The following is a 16,164-nucleotide window of genomic DNA, read 5'->3' on the forward strand; positions in this document are numbered from 1 at the left end:
AGGTCTTCCACAAGAGATCTAGGGATGGTCCTACTCCCTAGAGTAGGATGCTTATGGCTCTGATTGGCCTGGTTTGGGTCATTTGCTCACTTTTAAAATAATCTTTATGTTTAAAAAATAATGGGGTGGAGGGAGCTGCCATGGTGGACAGCCGCCCCGCAGGGGGCACAGCATTGGCGGTCCTGGCCCCCAAGCTGGGCAGTGGCAGTGTCTGCTTTCAGAGCCCCCCTGGGGCTGCAGGTGAGGGCCCAGTAAGGTGCCAAGGGAAGGTCACGGCTAAGTATGACCTCGAGGAGCTACGGAAGCGCCTCAACCTGGAGGAGTGGATCCTGGAGCAGCTTCTTGGCCTCTACAACTACCAGGAAGAGGGGATCCTGGAGCTGGAGATTGCTGTGGATGAACTCCTGGATGTGGAGAGTGATGAGACCCAGCTGCCGGGGTCAAGGAGCTGCTGGTGGACTGTTACAAACCCACCGAGGCCTCCGTCTCTGGCCTGCTGGACAAGATCCAGGACATGCAGAAGCTGAGCGCACCCCGGAAGAAAGGAAGGGTCCCCCACGCAAGTGAACAGTGGCTCCACAGGACAATCCCTGGCCCCAGCCCTCATAGCAACAGCAATACTGGGGGGCCCTGCAGCCAGTCCTGGTGCCATGAGTGGAGCTCCCCGTGCCTCTGGCCCAGAGGTGTCTTCCCAGACATTAAAAAAAAAAAAAAAAAGATAACGGGGTTTCTCATTGGTGTGGCCTGGGTTACATGCCCACCCACAGAGCTGCGGGGAGGGTAAAGTCTAGGCTAATGACAGACTGAGGTGGAGGGAAGGATAGTTACCCAAAGAAACATTAGAGCTCTGTTTCCAGAAGAAAGGGTGAAAGACTGCTGGGCAGCCAAAACTGAGAGCTGTCCAGTACAGGGGATAAGAGCAAAGCTGTCCTGTGTGCTGGGCATTGGGCTTGGCTCTCCTACCAGCCAAGTGACTTGGTGCTACAGGTGGAGCTCACAGAGCACAGGTCAAACCCCGGTCTTAGAATAGTGACACTTAGTCCATGCCGGGGACCTCCAGGGCCATGAAAACAGTTGAGAACAGTTCAACTCTTGATTTCCAATTATCTCAGGTTGCCACATGGCACTGCATGATCCTGATCACTTTTCGTATATCTGAATTTATCCTAAAAACACAACTCTAAGAATAATAAATAGCCCAGAATCAAGCACGCTGTCTGGCACACAATATATTCTCAACACATTCATTTTGAAGGTGTGAGCCCACTATGTACTAGGCACCTAGGATTAGAAATAATTCGAATTTTCGGGAAAATCTCTTAAATTAGTGCTATTTTACCCAATTTACAGACAAGGAAATGCAGGTTTGAAAAAGCTACATAACTTTTCCTAGACTCACATAGGGAGTGAATGATTTCAAACCCAAAATAGTTGAGCTCTAAAAACCATTCAGACATACAATTTCCATTTTGCAGCGGAGGAAGCTAAGGTGCATAGGAGGCTGACACAGAGCTAGTTGATACCCAGCCTGGGGTAAATCTTTGGTACCCTGACTTCAAACACTGGACCGATTCTTCTCCTACTTCCTCCCCTTGTGAGAAATCTACCAGCAGTAGAAAAAATCCCTAAATCCTGTAGGGTGAATTCAGGGGGATACTTTGAAACCTGTGCTTTAGTAATCATGTTGCTCAGAAATAGGGCCTTGAACTGCAACGTATACCTGCCAGTTGGGCGGGGGTAGTGGGGGGAAGGCCGTGAATCAATCATAGCTTTGTTTGTTGTGGGGTTTGTTTGTTTATCTGCTTGGTTTTGCCTTTTTTATTTTAAATGTCAGCCAGCAAAGACTCCCAAACAGTGCCGGTCCCAGGACTTGGTAGGCCTCACATAGGCTAGAGAACCTCCACGGAGCTTACTTTTGAAATTCTCTTCTGCGGGACTGCCCTTCCAACAGGTCATTTGAGAATTCATTCTCTGCCTGTTTCTGTTAACCTCTGTGATCATCCAATCTATGGTGGTGGTTTTTTCCTTAAATGTTTTTCTTTTATTCATCTCTTGACTCGCAGTATTGCTCGCATATTACGTAGAGGCTCAAGTTCCCTTCATGGAACTGAAGTCTTGTCAACTTTGCGTAATAACCAGTCACTCTTCATATCTCCAATAATCACAGCTGTTCTGTGGCATTTGAATGCGTTGCACATTAGCCGTCATGGCGGCTTAGGGGATTCATGCACAAGTATGATCTATTCAGAGAAGAGGTCCTGTCAGGACCCAAAGGCTGGGGCTCTATCTCACAGAGCTTGAACTGGCACATTCCCTCAGGGTTTTTAAAACTCTAAATATCACAGCCTTCCCAAAGGCACAGGCTCCTAGAGACTGAGTCCAGATATACCCTAGAACCTTATATCCCAGAAACATTTAAAAAATAATTTCTTTTAAAAAACACATACTCCCGGGACTTCCCTGGTGGCACAGTGGTTAAGAATCCGCCTGCCAATGCAGGGGACACGGGTTCGATCCCTGGTCCGGGAAGATCTCATGTGCCGCAGAGCAACTAAGCCCGTGCGCCACAACTACTGAGCCTGCGCTCTAGAGCCCGCGAGCCACAACTACTGAAGCCCGTGTGCCTAGAGCCCGTGCTCTGCAACAAGGGAAGCCACCACAATAAGAAGCCCGCGCACCGCAACGAAGAGTAGCTCCCGCTCACCACAACTAGAGAAAGCCTGTGCGCAGCTATGAAGACCCAATGCAGCCAAAAATAAATTAATTAAAATAATTTTTTTTAAAACCCCACATACTCCCTTGTTTCACATTTTTTAGATTTCAGTGTTGTTACATATGGATCAGTTGTATTGTTATTTGTAAATGTAATCCCAGAGACTGAGTTTCATTGAAATTTAAAGCTAGATGAGCTTCAGCAACTGTTTAGTTCAAACTCCTCATTTTGCAGATGAAAGAACCAGAGGAGAGAGAATTTGCCCACATTTAAAGTCAGGTAGAGACAGCAACAAAATTAAAACCCAAGTCTCTTTATCTAACTAGAAAATTTTCCTAAAAAGTACCCCAGAGCTTCTAAAAAACTTTTTAAGCAGTTAATATATATTGGCTCTCTGATAAGCAACTCCCAATAACTAACACAGTGGGACATTTAAGGGCAATGGTAGAGATCTCCATTGTATGAGGCTATGACGAGGCCATGCTCAGAATCTGATTAGGTCAGAAGTGTACCTAGGTAGCAGGGGTCTACATGGTAAAGGGGGAGGTCAGGATGGACACTTAAGGATTATAGGTCTAAGTAAAAAATAGAGTCTAGAGGGAGATAGCCCCATAGTTCTAAGTTTCTAGGTTAAGTCTCAGAGTCTAAGATTTAAGCAAGGGTAGGGATTCAAGGTGTATTTCATCCAAAAAGAGCCTTTACAGTCATTGTTTCTATGGAATCTATGACTTTTACATCAAGGTTGCTTCTGTTGCTTTGGTTTTGCGTTTTGTTATTGATGGAACTTTTTTCAAGACCCTCATGTCATATCCATATTGATAGCTCATACTCTTTTATCAATATTTATGCACTCATTTGTCCAAGAGACAGATAGGCAACAGGTGCTTCTTACTCCACTGTTCCCTTCCCCCTGTGTATTCTACGATTTGAAGAGGCCCCTAGCACATAGGAGCAAATTCCAATTTAGTCATTTCTCATCCCCATACCCATCCTTACCTATAATAGTAGTACAAGTAAAAGAAGCTGTTTATTGATGATCACTTAACCGTATGGTCAGGAGCTGCTCCATATGCCTTATATACATTGTCTCATTGAATCCTCAAAACAAATCTATGAGGTATAATCCCCATTATACAAATGGCAAACTGAGAGAAGCTTGGAAACTTGAATCACAGCTGGCAAATGATAGAGCTAAAATTTAAATCCATGTCTTTCTGACTCCAAAGACCATGGTCCTTATATTATATCACTCTACTTTTCTTCTCTTCTCTTTCTTTTCTTTTCCTTTTATTAAACTATAGTTGATTTACAGTGTCCTGTTAGTTTCAGGTATACAGCACAGTGGTTCAGTTATACATATATATACACATATATATATATAATTTATATATATAAATATATTCTTTTTCAGATTCTTTTCCCTTATAGGTTATTACAAAATATTGAGTATATAGTTCCCTGTGCTACACAATAGATCCTTGTTGGTTATCTACTACTTTTCTGACTCATACGTTTAATTTGACATGATATACACATGGATGTGGGAAACCAGCACATACACAAGGCATGTTAAATAATGGTGAAAAGGGACAATCAAAGAGTGATAGTGGATAGTTTGTGGAGATACAGATGGCAAGCAGGTTGCTTTGGAAGCCTTCAAAAAAGGTGAGGCTCTAGCGGAAAGGCCAGCTGGGACAAGGATGCAGTTTGGTAGGGAAGAGGTGGAAGGAACAGTGATTCTCTGGTGCACAACTCACAAGCAGAGCGTTGCAGATGTTTGGAGGGTGAACAGGAATTATGTGGGTCTCTACCAGGGGCCATCAAACTATGGCCCACCAGTCAAATCTAGCCCTCTTCCTGTTCTTGAAAATAAAATTGTATTGGAACATGGCTACACTCATTTGTTTATATAATATCTATGGCTGCTACTGCGTTTAGTGGCAGAGTCAAGTAATTGCAGCAAAAACCATGAGGCCTTCAAAGCCTAAACTGTGTCCTCTATGGCCTTTACAGAAAATTTTTGCCACCCCCTGGTCTAGACTATAAACCAGGGCATTTGAGCAAGAAATGTCTTTCAATAGCTAAAATTGATCTCAATTAAAATTTTAAAAGACCTTGGCCTGCCCCTCACCCCTCTCTCTCTTTTTTTTTTTTTTTGGTTAAAAACAGACCAAAAGCTATTGGAATTTGATCTCTACCCTGAACCTCTACCTTAACTCAAATGGAATAGAATATATCAGTTATCTTGGAAATCTAGCAAGTTACTTTGTTTGGTAGCAATAATATAAAAATACTGGTGTTTTGCAAGTCACCATGTAATGTCATATATTTCTCTTATTTGACATACCCAGGTTCTTTTGCATGCCTCTCAGTGATGTTAAAGATGCATACTGTATGTTTTGAAAACCTTGGCTTGAGTCACAGGTTTGTTATTTAGAAAAGGTTCCACCTCCCAAAGGCTTGAAAACCATTGCCAATTCCTCGTTCCTTGTGTCTCTGTTAAAATAAATCCCATAACTCCAAACTTCTAGGCTTTCATAAATGGCAGGTCTGACTCATGCATGATTTATAAATTATAGCCATGGACCATTAAGATAGACTTCTCAGCTTTAGGTAGGCTATCATGGTGTTATATATTGTGGTTTTGAATTTCTGAAGCAGCAAACTGCATAGTTGTTGACAACCCAAACAACTCAGCTTCCATTTGCCCTTATAGAAGGCTTTTTTTTTAAGCACAATTTTTTCCTTCCACTTCCTGCTCCTTTTAGAGCTCTGCCTTATTAAAATCTTTACTTTTAAATACGAGTAGTCAGGAGTTCTTAATGCCACCTTGTACTTTATGGAAATGGTTACTTTTGTCTAAACATCCTACCGCTGAAGACAGATGAGTAGCTTTTTCTTCTAATGGTGCTAACAGAGCGAAACAAACATTTTGGCATCTCACCTGTTGCCACAGGCAGTGTCAATTAACAGTAAGACTGAAGTTTCGCAAGTGCCAGGGCTTGGGAGTGGTCATTCATTCCGTGAGGGAAGAAGACTGTGTGTAACGCTGTCTTAAGAGCACGCTGCACCTGAAGGAGGATTAGATTTTATTGTTTGCACTGCTCTCTTGAAAGCATATCGTTGGAGCCTCCTACAAAAGAGAGACTAGGATCTAAGGGCTGGTGCCGGAAACCAAAAGCTAACATGAAAAGAATCCAAGTCTCTGTCCAGTCCGTGAGAGTCCGCAGTGGTTCATGGAAGAAATAAAGGAATTAAGGCAATGTCAGGGCTAAATAGAAGAGCATATTTCTCTTCTTTGAGCTAGAAATGTGTCCATAACGCCTCCTCCCTATAGTGGACTCTCAGACTGAGAATCAGTTGTTGGACCACATAAGTCTCTCAGTGCACACGATAATACAGTAATGACCTTGACTTTCTCCTTCCCCAGTCTTAATCAATTCTGCCTTAAAGAAGGAAGAATTTTTTTAAGTTAAAAATATATATACTCAATCACATTGAATTTTAAACGTTTTCTCTTTCAAGCTAAAACCAGGAGAGTCCTTTAAATAATCGGGGCCACTGTGTGGGGTGGTGGGTGCGTGGTGTGCAAACAGGTAAACCAACCTGACTGACCTGCTTTCTTGTTTTTAAGTATCCAGTAATATGATCATTTTGCAATAAATAACTGAGCCTACAGCTTTGGGAAATTCTGGGTCTCTGCTTCTTTAACTGTGGCTACTTTGTTCAGAATGTGTAGGCAGGGCCATTCCAGCCAAAGCAACCTGATCAAATTTCCTTCCTTCCCATCCTACTGGTATTCTTTGTGAAAAGCCCAAGCGGTTGTTTGAAACTAGTTTGGCCTCTGGTTAAAGTTTAAACTAGTAGTGAGATCCAACCAGAGTGGAGTGTTTCTGACACTTTCTGCTGCTCCTGGCCTAGGGTACTAAGAGTATTAGACCCCAGAAGCAGCCAATTTTGTAGTGCCTTTTAATACACAAAATTGTATTAACATCAGCCTGGATACAGATGGATGCATTGCAATAAACTGTAACCACTTGAGAAAAGCCTTTATTGACTCTCAAGTAAATAATGCACATTTTAAAGGATCTAAATATGCATTTACATAATGTGCTATAATTTTTTATTGTGTCAACTACTCACACACACACATCCATAAGAGATGTTTTTCTGCGTCAAAAATTTGGGCTCATACCATTTTTTCTGCATTGCGTTAGCACCATGCCAGATTCACAATGGTATTTTCTCTTTTCTAGGGCCTGAGCTGACCATCTCAAAATACATGTAATGAATTTTGCTGATTGAATGATTTGTTGACTGATTTAACCCCAGTGACACTTTCTAAAATAATTTGCAACTACTTGGACAAAAACTTAGGCACACTAAAAACATCTAATCCAAGATAAAAGGGAGAAAACAAGAAATAGGGAAGGAGGAAAACCAAATTTAGACATGGCTGAAATCTTAAGTCTGAGCTTTAGAGCAATGGAAGAACCCAATGCAGTCTCATTGTTCAGGAAAAGAGTGCTGCTAGCAGGTTATCCAGAGAAATAGTGTGTATTTAATAATATTTAATAGTACTTTGTGATGTTTGTAACACAACTGTTTTCTGTTTGAAGAAATTAAAGCTCAGGATCTTGAATGATTTATATCCAGTTCCACGGTGGACTAATGGCTGAACCAGAATGTCCAAGGCATGAGAAAGTAGGGGTTGTGAAGGATGACCCTGCACAGTGCAGACTCAGCAGTTGTCTAATGTGAATCTACAGGCTAAATGATTTCCTGGTATTAATTAAGAATTAACTGATCCTTATAAATCAACCATTGTGGAATTAACTCCATATAGTACCATGTGTTCTTAGGTCAATGTTAAAATAAACTCTGTGACACAGGAAAAAGGTGAATAAATTGTTTTTAGTAAAATGTAATAAAGAAACTAAGGTCTACATTTAAGTTGTTAATGATTTTCTTTTACATATTTAACAACAACAAGCAACGACAAGATTGTTGTTGGGCAAGGATGCTTATTAACAATTAAGGGAGGGATTCCATGGTCCTGTTGAATTATTTCCTCTGTCAGGTTTCTCTAACTTTCATCTGTCTAGTCTTTGCTCAAGTGAATTTTTTCCCTTGGGCAGCATTCTCTGCTGGCCACCACAATTTCATAATCTCACAATCATTCATCACTTTCCATTGAGCACCTGAAGCATTGCCACTTTATCATTAAGGTCTGCTTCCTGGGGGCTCTTGACAATGGAGTTGCCACCTTTGTGTTTGACATGCTGTAAAAGTTGAGTGTATCATTTTGTTGTGCTCAGTACATTCCCAGCCTCATTTGGGAGATGCCACATTCCATCTCTAACTAGAAACTATTCGGTTAAATGCAGGGCACTGGGTCAAAGCTTCTTGCTACCAGCAAAGATGACCGTACCATATTAGATGAAAAAATTCCTTGGGTTCTTTAAAGCACAATTTGCAAAGTAAGAGATGACCAGAGCCATTTAATTTTTTAGCTGCAGATTTTTTTTTTTTTTTTTTTTTTTTTTTTCCCTTGTGGTACGCGGGCCTCTCACTGTTGTGGCCTCTCCCGTTGCGGAGCACAGGCTCCGGACGCGCAGGCTCAGCGGCCATGGCTCACGGGCCCAGCCGCTCCGCGGCATGTGGGATCCTCCCGGACCGGGGCACAAACCCGTGTCCCCTGCATCGGCAGGCGGACTCCCAACCACTGCGCCACCAGGGAAGCCCTTAGCTGCAGATTTTAACTCAGACAGTAATGGATTCCAAGATTTACCATTCAGTGTATGAAGCCCTAAGTTTTACCAGTTTTTCTACAAGCTCTCTGGCTGTTTGCCAGGTTAAAAATATTTTTTTAAGTTTGTATTTATTTGTATGGTTACTTTATTAATTTCTGTATCACTCGTGTATTCAATCATTCATTGTACCATCAACAAATACTTACTGAGTGCCAGACACTTCGAGGGATATGACAGTGAATCATTAAATGGATGGAAAAGCTATTCACTAATATGGAGAAGAGAGAAGAGCCAGTATGAGGGGTGGAAGGTGACAAGAATTCTAGTTCGAATGGGTTATGTTCAAGATGCCCTCAATTATATGATTGAAGACAAAACTTTGTATTGTCTCAGTGTTGTATCCCAAGCCCATAGTAGGAGCCTTGGAATATTTTTGGATAGATTAAAGGTTGCACGAGGGCTTCCCTCGTGGTGCAGTGATTGGGAGTCCGCCTGCCGATGAGGGGGACACGGGTTCGTGCCCTGGTCCGGGGGGATCCCACATGCCGCGGAGCGGCTGGGCCTGTGAGCCATGGCCTCTGAGCCTGAGCGTCCGGAGCCTGTGCTCCGCAACGCGAGAGGCCACAACAGTGAGAGGCCCGCATACAAAAAAAAAAACAAAGTTGCATGAATGAAAGGATCCCATCAGGTCATTTGCAACGTATGGACTGGACTCTTGTTTCCACTCCAAACCCCTATTTCTACTCTTTAAAAACTACAGATGCCATTCTGAACCTCAGAGTCCTAGCCACTCTAATTATTAGTCAGAAAATGCCCCAGTCCTACAGATACAGTAGGGAACAAAAATCCCGTGTCCGGGGATCAATAGAGATGCATCCTTTCTTGACAGATGGGATGGTGGTAGAAAGTGTGGCCAGTCTCACTTAGTTGTTCTTCGTTTTATGAGTCACCCTCAATATTAGGAAAGTCTTACTTTCCAAATATTTGGGTATTCCTTTGTTGTCTCTTTGCAGGGCCTTCTTGAGTTTAAAGATTTAAACTGCAAACAGTAAAGGAAAAATAAATACTCTCATCTGCTTTTACTTGGCAGTTGTTTTTCTGGCCCTCATTGGGGAGTGAGAGCCGCTGTCTCGGCGTTACTTGGTTTGAGTGTCTTCAGCCCTTCCCATGTGCTGTTCTTACCCTTCAGCAGGCTTCACGAATCACCCTTCCACTTCAAGGGCAGAAATCTTCCCAGGAAAAATTATTAAGCACCTCACATACGTTTTTTAAATCTAATGTAATCTTCTTCCTGTGTCAGTGAAACTCAGCAGGGTTCAAATATAAGGGAGTGATGGTTGTCTGAGCCTTTCATCAGTTTGTATGAGCAGAGGGCCAACAATTTAGCAGGGGTCAGTGCCTACCTACTCAGCCTGTGGGTTCCCCTGCTATAACTAACATCTATGCGTTTCTGAGTTTGGCTTTGAAATGGCCAAAAAAAAAAAGGCAACATGAACCTTCTATGTAAAGTGAGGCACCCAAATTGCATGGGTTCATTAAGTGATCATTTACTACAGACTTCAAAAAATTTCATCCTGAATTAGTCCCTAGAAATTTCCTTGAAAGGAGTATAAGAGCTTTAACAATGAATTATTGTCTATGGAAATCTCAGCATGAAAGGGGATCCATATGTGCAAACTAGAATTTGTCATATGTAATGTCAGTTAAATCAGGTCTAATCTACCAAATACATTTTTTATTGCCTGCTTCATTAAAAAGGCTCTTAAGGTAATGAATAATCTTCAGCTTCACCAAGGATTATTAATGCCTTTATAACTCATGTCCACTGAAAATAGAAAGACAGCTTGAAACTCTACCCTAATCTAGCCTCCATGTTTGTCTTAGAGCTTTAAGGAAGAAAATCTATCAGACCTCTCCAGTGTTAAATGCTGTCACACGAGCAGTTACTAGGAATTGGGTCAGGAGAAGAAATTTTAAAAGGAAGTTGAATCCAGTTCAAAAGCTGTGGCAAAACAAGTCTTTCTCTTATTAACTCTGATGTTTTCTTTTCCTGCAGCAAGTCCACATGCGACACCATCAACTCTTCATTTTCCAACATCACCCATCATCCAGCAGCCTGGGCCTTACTTCTCCCACCCAGCCATCCGCTATCACCCTCAGGAGACGCTGAAAGAGTTTGTCCAACTTGTCTGCCCTGATGCTGGTCAGCAGGCTGGACAGGTGGGGTTCCTCAATGTAAGGAAACTTCTTTTTTTTTTTTTTTCAATTTCTTTAGAAATATTAACCGAATGTAAAAATAACAAGGGAAGACCTTATGACCATGTGACGTTGTGCTCTGATGTCGTGTTGACTGACTGCAGGCAAATGTCATATTTATTCTAGATTGTGGGAAAGTTAACTTACTCTAAGAGGGATTGGCCAGGGTTTAAAAACAGTGTTTGTGTTAACTTCGCAACTGTCAAGTTTATGGATATAAATCATCTCAAGGGTGAACTGTGTAACCTTCTAAGGTCTGTGGGCAGATAATTCCACCTCATGCATACTAACCCAAGGGCTCACGCAGTTAACAAAATAGAAAGACCAAATAGTTTTAAATAATGATTTTGGGTGGCAGGGAGAGGTAGGGGGAGGAGGGGGCACAGATGTTTCAGATCAACTGAGTTGATATTTTTAAAAAATAGTCATCTAACACTTTACATCAAGTTGACCAGTACTTGAACTCAAGATTCTAGAAGTGGTTTATTATAGTTTGTTATTTCTGCAAGTAGTTATCTTTCCCACTTATCTTTGTATAAAGCTAAATAGTATTGAGTAGTTTCGAATGGAGGTTTTTTCATTTTTTCTCAAATAAACCAAATCACAATTTGAGACAATATTCCTAATGTAAAAGTGATTTTTAAAATCACAAATTTTATTTCAAATGTAGAACCAAATGTTTGCAATGGGTATCCCAAGGCCAATAATAATAACAATGAATTGGAAATAATGACCAGCATAAAGCCAAATGTGATTTTCCTTTTCTCCTAATAACTGTAATGAAGCCACAGATGGGCCATAATTATTATTGCCTAATTTAGAATATTATATCACACCACCCTATCACCGATTTTCTTCCCTCGAAGAAATACCTGATTCTGCATATCTGAGGTAGAACAGGCAGCTTTGACTAATGTCTGGTGATGTGTTAGCAGATACATTTCTGTCTAGACAACAAATCAATATGGACCCTTTTTTTCTTTTTGCTTGTGTATTCATTTGCTTGGCTTATTCTAAAGCATTCACTTATGGACTTTTAGCCCACTCAGAAATGACACACAGGCAAGTTTGTTGGCAAGAAAGCACAGCATTCTGACTGTCAGATGAGATTGTCTTTGAGGAACAATACTAAATATATAAGTGAATGTTGATGAGGCAGTGATAACTTCCTCTGCAGAATTACTAAGCTTAAACTTAAAAGCCTGGGACAGCAACTGAATTTTGATTCAGGACTAGAGCCTAAATAGGAGCTGTTATTGTTGGTTGAATAGTGTCACTGAAGACCAGAGGCAGAAAGGCCACTTGGGAAGCCACGGAAAACTGAAGTGATGACCAGCATCAAGCATCTGACTTTTAAAATGTCTACCTTTTTTTTTAATAGTCCTGACATCATCCCATATAACTATCAAATGACCAGTTTTGCATTTTGATCAAAATTTTATAGGGTTTAAGGCAGGTCTTTCATGGGACTGTTTGGAAAAACTCAAAAATCAATGGATTTTATTGCTTTCTTCAGAAGGAAACTTTTCTTTTGTTAAAGAGCTGTTACTTGGTTGTTCTAACATCAGGCAGCCAGATAAATACGACTCTTATGGCATATGCTTATATAATTTAAATCAAAATTAGAAGTGATATTTTTCCTTAGCAGAATTTTGACAGCTGAATTCTAAAGTTTCTGTGCCTGATGTTATACAATATGTGAAAGAAATTTTTTATGTTCACTTAACATATTTATTAAATGTTATATAATATCAACTTTGAAGCGTGAAAATAAAATATTTTTTTAATCTCAAATGCATATTTAGGAAACTTTGTTATATCTGTATAAACAGACGTGATGGAATAATTCCACAATCTATAAAACACTTATATATTAAATCAATATTTAATAATCATGAGAATGATGACAAAAGTCACAGTTAATACAGAATGAAAACATACCAAGCAAAAGTTGGCAGGTCATTTTCTAGAATCAGATGCAAAGGTCAAAGTAGTTCAAGAGGTAAGTTTAGGATGCATTGAGCATGTGTGTCTAAGACTGTACTTTTGTGGAATGCCTTAAGAACAACCCACAGCTCTTCATCCATATGCTCTTATGGAAGAATTCAAGTAGCTAGAATACTTAGTAATTTACATGAAAGGTGCCTAAGGAATCTTTTGTTTTCCGAAGCGGCTAATGGTTCTCTCTGTGTCTTCTTTCTCCTGTGCGTGTTTTGTTTGGTTCCCACCCTGGCAGCCCAACGGGAGTAGCCAAGGCAAAGTGCACAACCCATTCCTCCCCACCCCCATGTTGCCACCGCCGCCGCCACCACCGATGGCCAGGCCTGTGCCTCTGCCGGTGCCAGACACAAAGCCTCCGACCACGTCAGCGGAAGGAGGTGCAGCGTCCCCCACCTCACCAAGTAAGTATGGCTGAGATGCGGCGCCGGTCGCCGGTCAGGCTCTGCACACGTGAATGCACACCTACGCCTGGCCCCTCACTGCATAGGCTTCAGTGAAAGGCACGATCCCCAGTGATGGCTGTAGTATGAGTTTGCAGAACCAATACCAGATCAGAGCAAATAGCACTCTAGGGTGCTACCAACCACATCAGGTGTGGAAATGACTGGGTGTTTGGGTGGATGAAATGGTGCAACTACATGCCAAGGGCTGAAGTCAAGATATGAAGTATTAAATTTTGCCTGTTATTTGAGTGGCTTTGAATGCTATCCTTATGATCATCAAACAGCATCTACTTTTATGGATTCTTATTAGCAAAAAGTTCCTCATGCTTCTTAGAGCCCTGCCTTCCAGTAACTTACAATCCAAGAGAAATGCATTTGATGAGGTACCAAGGTTAATGCAACTCATCCATCAAATAGAAAAAAAGTTTAGATCAAAGTAACCAATTCAAAGGTGTGTACGTTGAACATTCGTGAAGAATAAGAGCCTGGCAGAAGGTCAGAGCCAGTAGCCATGGCAGTTGCATGGCTAGGCTTGGCAGAGGGAGGAGATGGAAGATGAAGCTGGAAGGAAAGAGAAAAGAAATCTTGGCTTGTCTCTGAACAGTATGGGAACATGTGATCAGACAATATAGGATTTCAAAACCTTTTGGTATAATGGGAATCATTACTTGATGAGTTAGAGGGAGAACAGCTCTCCTGATATTTTAAAGATGACAGGGAATAGAAGTAGCTTAAACACATAAATTTGGCTTCTCTTAGTACCTGAAACAATGACTAAAAGAGTGACAGCTGGAGGCAGAGTTCCCAGGTGATGGATGGACTACCTGACCTTGACGGGGGTGTGATGACCACCTTCTCTAAAGCTTTACAGAGAGATCAAAGCACGGGAAAGAATGGGAACTGTGACAGTGCCCCTAAGGAGAGGAGGTCTTCAAGGAGGTGAGGCTGAATGCAAGGAATCTACTGAGGAAAAGATGACCATAGACCACGAAAGAAGTGTTAAGATCAAGAACTTGAGCAGCAGTTATGGAAGTTGAATGGAAGAGAGCACAAGAAGAAACGTCTTATCGACATAAGCTTTGGGATTGGACAACCACTTGGATGAATATAGTGAAGGATGATTCGGACTACTCAGCACTGGGGACATAATGGTATTGAGTACAGGAGGGAAGGAGCCAAAGAGAAAAAATGAGCCTCTTTTGACATTGTGTTCATTGGATTTAATTTTGGTGACACTGAATCCAAAATGTCTAGAGTCTCTCATGGGCATGGATGAGCTTTGGCCTATCTAGTACGTATTCACTTTGATAACACATGTAGCAGTGAGTGGCCCTGTGCATGGATTCTGGTTCTGTAGCAAAAAGATTGAGGGTCCAGGGCCAATTTTGGGGGGGGAGCTTACCTCTATTGGTAAGAGGTGGTTCAACACTTTTCAACAAAGGAGAAAACTCTTGAGTGTCCAGTGACATAGGAAGCAAACTAGGCTTGCTCTAAGCATCTTGGAAGCTCAGCTTAGAAAAGAAGCTTCTGAGAAGCAGAAGCTCATAGGCCTGTCCTGCTTATTGTGTATTCATGTAACATCTTCAAAGGAGTCAGAGAAATAATCATCTCCAAACTCTATTTAGATCTAGTCACTGGGGATGTTGACTTACACATTGGCAGCCATGTGCTAAAACTGTGCTCTGTACATGCCTCTGGGTACCACTTTTCTGTTCATCTTCTCTCTGTATGTTCAGGACATTGGCAGAACCCTCAAAAAGCTTTGTTTAATGTTCTTTTTTTTCTGTGTAGACATATCCTCATCTCCACCATCAATGTCTCATGCATCTGTAGTGCATTTTCCAGTAATGGAGATGGGGCTTTTCTGAGGCACTGTGGACGAGTGGAAATACCCTGGGCAGCTAGCTATTGAAGTCTAAAGGATGGGGGCTCAAACCCTCACCTTTCACATTGCTAGCTCTGTTTCTCTTCCAACCCCAGTTTCCTCATCTGTAGAACGTGGGTGATAATACCTAGCTGGCAGGGTTATGTGAAATCAGCCACGATAAGCACTACCACCAAATAAATTGGAGCATTTTATTATCTGCCAAAACTCTTACCTAGTGGAAGCCTCTAGGCTTGGCTAATGAAAAAATATTCCTGTAGGACATGTAGAAGCTACTCAATCCCTCAATCAGGTTGATACCTTTGGGTCCCTTCCCTGGACTCCACTCCATGGATTGGATCTAATGCCTTGTATAAAAAGATACCCATGGTCCTCTTGTGCCCAGCCTCAAGCATTCTTTCAGCATGATGGGAAGAAGTGTGGAGGGGGTCTGGGCAGATCCGGTTATGGTTGCATGTTCATTAGCACAGTGTTTAGAGATTTTTGGAAAGAGAATATCAGGAAAGGGGACCCAAAGTTTGATATTTACATAATAATTTGAAACTTACTTTTTGAATCCTAGGAATGCAGATAAAACAAAGTGTTCTACTGATGGCATAGAAAGGTGTTTATCATCGTAAATCTTAGCCTTTTTGGTCTTTTCTGGGGTTTGCTGAATTCACAGTCATATGTTGTTTCACAGCAATTATCACCTGACCATCTTCTACTTGATTATTAAGACAGTGATATTCTGGGAAACCTGTAATTTATAGCATAAGAGAAGCCTCTCAAGTTAAAAATCTCAAAGCCTACCAGTCCACATTGGGAAGAGATTTAAGAACCCCTGCAAAACAAATCCTCTTCCATGCCCCAATTTCTGAACTAATTGATAAATAAAATACAAGAAAAAAAATCAGATGGAAGACTAGACTATAACCTCTACTATTAGAAAATTTATTTTTTAGCTACAGGTGAATGTGCTTCCTAATGCTGAAACCCAAACAAACCCACCCAGTCACTGGCAGTGCAGGACCACTGCAGGCCTTCTCATGGGAGGGGGCTGCCCTCCTGTGTAGAGCTGATGGAGGTCCAGGTGGCTGTGTGCTTCCTGCCAGCACCTGTCTCCCTAAGGGA

At 41.6% G+C, this 16,164-nt stretch overlaps 1 protein-coding gene and 1 pseudogene across 1 annotated transcript in view; both read left to right on the forward strand.

Annotated features, from left to right (window-relative positions):
* The window catches only part of NFIA (nuclear factor I A), a 393,295-nt gene that overhangs the window by 329,515 nt on the left and 47,616 nt on the right, over positions 1-16,164 (forward strand). Inside the window, exons 8-9 of the mRNA XM_007464277.1 lie at positions 10,523-10,701; positions 12,959-13,124. Of these exons, the coding sequence (XP_007464339.1) occupies positions 10,523-10,701; positions 12,959-13,124 (345 nt within the window). The remainder of the gene's footprint in view (positions 1-10,522; positions 10,702-12,958; positions 13,125-16,164) is intronic.
* On the forward strand, positions 141-784 carry LOC103090243 (protein phosphatase 1 regulatory subunit 14B pseudogene; annotated as a pseudogene).

This window comes from Lipotes vexillifer, unplaced genomic scaffold (assembly GCF_000442215.2).
Source record: "Lipotes vexillifer unplaced genomic scaffold, Lipotes_vexillifer_v1.1 scaffold47, whole genome shotgun sequence".
NCBI classification, from domain to species: domain Eukaryota; kingdom Metazoa; phylum Chordata; class Mammalia; order Artiodactyla; family Lipotidae; genus Lipotes; species Lipotes vexillifer.